The sequence below is a fragment of the Austrofundulus limnaeus genome, unplaced genomic scaffold, assembly GCF_001266775.1.
Source record: "Austrofundulus limnaeus strain Quisiro unplaced genomic scaffold, Austrofundulus_limnaeus-1.0 Scaffold339, whole genome shotgun sequence".
NCBI lineage: Eukaryota > Metazoa > Chordata > Actinopteri > Cyprinodontiformes > Rivulidae > Austrofundulus > Austrofundulus limnaeus.
This window is the reverse complement of record NW_013952741.1, coordinates 541928-547544: the sequence shown is the minus strand read 5'-3', so window position 1 is coordinate 547544 and position 5617 is coordinate 541928. Positions and strand designations below refer to the sequence as shown.

The following is a 5617-nucleotide window of genomic DNA, read 5'->3' as shown; positions in this document are numbered from 1 at the left end:
TGTGTGTGTGTGTGTGTGTGTGTGTGTGTGTGTGTGTGTGTGTGTGTGTGTGTGTGTGGTCTTGCAACGTGGGGAATTTTTTAACCAAAAAAAGCATCCTCGTGGGGACCACTGCCAGGTCCCCATGGGTCCAAATGCATGTTACAGGTGTGGKGTTAGKTTTAGGGTCAGGTAAGTTTCTGTGAGGTTAATTTTAGAGTATATGGTCAGGGTTAGGATATAAAGTCTAAACATGAATGGAAGTCAATGGAAGGTCCCCACGGGGTTCAAGAACGTGTGTGTGTGTGTGTAACGTTCTGATGAGCTCTATGTTAGAGATGTTTAATCAGCACATTATTAGTGCTTTTGTTTTTTATTGTTCTTGTTTTCTTTCTTCACCTTTATGGTTCCTGACATATTTATAAGAAATGTACACCTGTGATTTGTGCATTTCTGAAAAGAAAAAATATATTAGTACTTGCACATTTTTGGTTTTTTATTTTTTAAGTATTTATTTTATCTAATAAAATCCCACTGTAGATTTTGTAAAAGCCTTTTTAACACTGTGATGAAGCATTTTTTAAGTCATTTGAATGAAATATTACTGGATTGTGATTGAAAATGTTTTTAAGAAAGAAGAGGCCTTTAATTTATTTTTTTGTTTGCTGTTTGTCTCTAATGAACTGACTCAAATTCACATATTTATCTTAATTAAAAGAAACTAGTTCAGAACCTGTGGCAGGTCTGACGAGTGTGTTTGTTGTTCTGCTGCACAGACACTGGGTTTTACAGGTGTTTTGTTTAGTGTTGTATTTGTCATTACCCAGTAATGAGTTTTATGAAATGCACTGTTAGATTCCTCTTTGGTCTGACTTTGTGTCACATTTTATTTCTCAGGAATTTTCTGTTCAGTAGCTGAAACAAGTCCAGCCCACAGAGCCTGTCACTGTAGCTTTTGTCACAGTGTTCAAGATCAGCTGGACGACAACTGATTGTATTTTTATGACTCGTGTTCAGAAGTGGATGTTGCTCTGTGCCGACAGCAGTAGCTTTTTAGATTTAGTGGAAACGTGCCTGAAACCGCAGTGACAGTGAAATAAATAATGATCCAATCAAATGTGATATTTCAGCGTTGGCATTTCTTCATAGTGCTGCAGCTCATCTTCAGATGTTTGTGTCTGACAGACACACAACCTTTTACTTGATTGTGATTCAGTTTGTGTCTCGTGGTGGAAAATGTTCCAGATAAACAACCAAATGTGTTAATGTTTGTCTGTGTAGGAGTGGTAAAAACATAATGTGCTCTGTGAAAATAAAGTTTTTGAAATATTTTAAGAAATTTAAGCATTTTGTTGTTTAAGGACATTAACAATCTAAAGCAGATGAAATGACAACAGCAGGATAATAGTGTTTTTTCAGGTTTTACTCTGGTGTGAAGAGAGAACATGCAGCTTCAACAATCACTGAGCTAAATCAGCAGATATTGGTTCAAAGTGCTCTTAGCTGAGAGTCACAGTTTTAGCAACATTAAGTCTTTAGCTTAATAGTCTGTCTTCAGACAAAAACAGCAGCAGTTAAATAAATAGAAATAAATAGCAGTGTTAGGTTATCTTCATTCAGTCTAAACTCATGTCTTCATCATCCTCCTTCTCTTTGGAGTCACTGTCCTGATCCGGCTTGGTCTCCGTCTCCATGGCCTTCGCAAACGCCTCCACATCTGCACAACAAACGTTTGAAACACTTATTCTWCCAAATAGTTTCTCAGCTGTTAAAACAACTCCAATTTTATAAGATTTAGTAAGGAAATGAGAATTAAAGTGTTGATTTATCATCTATTAACCTATTTAAAAGGAAATGTTTAACCTCTAGGTTTAATATTACTAACACTGCACCTCACTGTGCAAACAACCTGATATGTGACTAACAGTTGAGTCTTCACTTCAACGGCACCTATGTTCCTAAAAACTTTGTATTATAAAATACTAAAAAATAACAATACTGACACATTAACTAAATTAAAAAAATATACTTGCAATATATTAAAATCAGTACATTAACCAAGTATGTGTATTTACCAGCAGGTGGCAGTAATGAAGCACTGAGTAAAATCATACATTTTGTACTAAAAGAGATCAATATATGAGCTTGTTTTCTTCAAATATTCAAAAATGTCCCATATTAGGCAGGATAAGTTGTAGTGTTACACATGAACAACTTATACTACTGCAATTAATGCATAAGTTTAATTAATACAACTACACATTTGAATAGTTTTAACAAGCTGATTTTATTATTAAATTAAATAAATCACAATCCTTTAGGTTTTTATTGATTATTGCAAGTTAAAATATTCATTTCCAAATAAGGACAATGCTTTATGGCTCTACATAATAATGTTTTTTTTCATTTTCAAGTTATTTAACCTAGGATAATGTTTTTCCACGCAGACTACAATATTTAGAAAAGGTTTTGTTAATGTCATTCAAGTGTGTGTGTGTGTATGTATATTTGCTACATCATGGGGACCATTTAACAGACAGCCTTGAGGGGATCCAATGCTTCTTATGGGGATCAAAGTCTGGTCCCCACCGGTATGGATGCCGATTTTGGGTGGGGGATTCGGTTTAGGTTAGGTTTGGGTAAAGGATCAGGGTTAGGCTACAGAAATGACTGAAAAATGAATGGAAGTCAATGCAAAGTCCCCCACGAGGATAGAAGAACAAACGTGTGTGTGCGTGTAATGAGGGGAGACCACTGACCTCCTTTGTTTGCTGCTTCAACAGCCTCTGCAGGCAGGCCGAACTGGTTCATCAGAGGCCCCAACTGTCCAGAAGCCAGAGCGCTGCTGAACAAGCTCATAGCCTGCAGAGAGACAGGAAACACTGAGATTCAAACAAAAACACTGAATAGAATAAGAAAGCTTCACAACCATTATAGAATAAGTAAGTAAGAGATCAATATTAAAGAAAACACAGATTGGCGAAGCATTTACAACGGAGGTAGGCTGGCAGTAATGGTGAAACGGTTAGCTAAACGCTTCAGAGAAAAAGTGAGGTTTTAGGAGAGTCTTGAAAGAGACGATGTTATCAAGGGAGYGCAGATTAAAAGGGAGTTCATTCCAGAGCCTGGGGGCCACAGAGAAAGCACGGTCACCACGGGTCTTGAAGCGAGTGAGGGGAACCATAAGGAGATGTTGATCTTGTGAGCGGAGGTCTCGTCTGGGGTTGTAAGGGGAAATGAGACTTAATGTATTCTGGGACTTGGCCATGAAGAGCTCTGAAGGATGAGGACCAGGATTCTGAACCAGATTCTGAATTCAACTGGAAGCCAGTGAAGATCTGCTCGGATCGTGGAGATGTGGGTGAATTTGGAGGTTTGGGTTAGGAGTCTTGCTGTCGAGTTTTGGACAATCTGAAGACGATTTAACTGTTTCTGGTTGTAATGGAACTAATACTTTTWGGTTTAAGCCAGTAATTCATGACATCCTTTAATGACCTAGATTTTCATGACATGCTGTTCATCTGCAGATAGAATGATTAAAGTCAGAACAAGATTTGCTAACAACAGTCATTCTTAGATATCACTTGTGTTTTCTGTTGACCTTGTATCAAATCTTGCTAAGATGACATAATGGTGTTTGTTAATATATATATATGAGGCCTCTCGAGTGAGTGGACACACACAGTGGACAGAGTGGAGTGACAGAGAGAAGCAGAGGCACAGAGACAGGCCAGGTTGTTCTCTGTGTTCCTGTTGTTGCAATAAAACTCAGCTGATCATCCCACGGAGTACCTTCATTCTTGGACCACGTATTTCTGTCTTTGTTAAATAAATATTGCCATAACAGTTTGGCGTTGTCACAGGAACCACTAGGAGATCGACGGACCAAGGCCACATTGCAGGTGGACTGATATGAGTGAGCAAGGACTGGACTGCTCAGGACCGTGACTCCAGCTGGATGAAAAGAACCTTTTTATGGTAAATTGTTTTAACAACAGAGATACGCTGGTGACGATTGTGATGGATGATCTTGAATAAAAAAAAGAATATTGAATTTTTATTTTTGACTGTTGAAGAACCTGAGAAGATTTTTGAAACATCATCTGCTGAGAGTGAATAAAAACTTCAAGATGCCTCCTTACTTTTCCAAAGAGGATTTCTGCCAGCTTCTCCAAAAGGTGACGGTGTTGGAGCTCAAGATCCATCGTTTGGAAGAGATGAATGCTTTGGAGAACTCAACATGCGTTAAAATGGGGGAGAAGGCTGAGATGAGAGATCAACATGGAGAGGAGATGGAAGCTGCTTCAGAGGGTAAAAYTGTATGGAACTCTGTTTGTGCCAGACCAAAAAATCTCTCAGGAAGGATTCAGCTCTTAGATGACATYGAATGGCCAGAATTACAGAGAAATGCCTTTTCTCCTCCAGCAAGGAGAATAAAGCAGAAACAGGCTGTAATCAAAACTGATAAAGGCCAGAGAAATGAAGCAGTGTTTCTTCAAAACAGATTCACACCACTGGAAGAAGCTGGTGAGTCTGATCAAAGTTCACTATCTGATCTCAGTGAGGGATCTAAGACCAGATCCAGATCCAGCTCAAAGCCAAAGCAAGTCCAAAAAGAGACTTTCAAGAATCAAGAAATGTTGATACGTTGTTACAGACAAAATGGTGAATGAGATCAGAGGCTTCTGGAACAAGAAAAAAGTCAAAGTTCTGAGTTTTGCTGATAAAGTGTCTGACCTCACAGAGAAGATTCTGGAAATTGCAGCTGAGCATCCAACTTTGAAGACCCTCATCATTCATACAGGAAGTGATGAAGTTTTGAACAGACAGTCAGAAATCCCGAAGAAGGATTTCATTCAGCTGCTGAATGCAGTTAAAAATCAACATGGATGTGTTCCTCAGTGGGCCCGKTCCTACAGCCAGAGGACGGGCCGAGAGGTTCAGCAGACTGTTGGYTCTTAATGGGTTTTTGGAAAAGCTCTGTGCTGACCACTCTGTGAGTTTTGTGGATAACTTTGATCTCTTCTGGGAGAGAAAACATCTCTTCAGGTCTGATGGAATGTCTAAATCAAACTGGAGCTCAACTTCTGGCTTCAAACATGAAGTATTTCCTGAACAAAGTTTCGGTTGGAAACAAACAACAGGAAAAACCTCAACAGCTGACATCTGGAGAACAGCTGGAGAAAACTGAGATATCAGTGGAACACAGCGTGCCAATTACTGATAAGAAGACTGAACCGGAACCAAGGGCGTAACTTTAGGTCTAACATTGGGGGGGTTGTGCTCTCTGTCCATTTATTTATTGAATAAATTACTTTTGTAAAATGATTCAGGATATTTTAGGGTTAAATATATATTTTAATGCTTTTACTGTGATTTACTTAACTTTCCTGTTTTCTCTGTATTTATTCTGCTCCTTTTCTTTTCCACATCAGTTCAACAAGTAAGAAAAAACTTACTATTTTTCTGCATTTTTTTCCAGCAGTAACACACATTTTACATTTTTAAGATTTACTATATAACATAACTTAATTTCACAAATTTCAAAGAGTGTGTATTTACATGGTTCACCACAGTTTAACTCGGAAAAATTACAACACATGATTCAACAAATACAGCCATAATATAAGAGCAGACT

The 5617-nt window shown here is 38.2% G+C and overlaps 1 protein-coding gene across 2 annotated transcripts in view; it reads right to left on the bottom strand.

The window, feature by feature from the left end:
• Positions 1–1384: 1384 nt before the first annotated feature.
• LOC106527711 (proteasomal ubiquitin receptor ADRM1) overlaps positions 1385–5617 on the bottom strand; it is a 34025-nt gene continuing 29792 nt past the window's right edge. For both annotated transcript variants that reach the window (XM_014022693.1, XM_014022694.1), the window contains exons 9-10: positions 2739–2841; positions 1385–1696 (exon numbers count right to left, since the gene is read on the bottom strand). In XM_014022693.1, the coding sequence (XP_013878147.1) occupies positions 1596–1696; positions 2739–2841 (204 nt within the window). In that variant the 3' untranslated portion in view covers positions 1385–1595. The remainder of the gene's footprint in view (positions 1697–2738; positions 2842–5617) is intronic.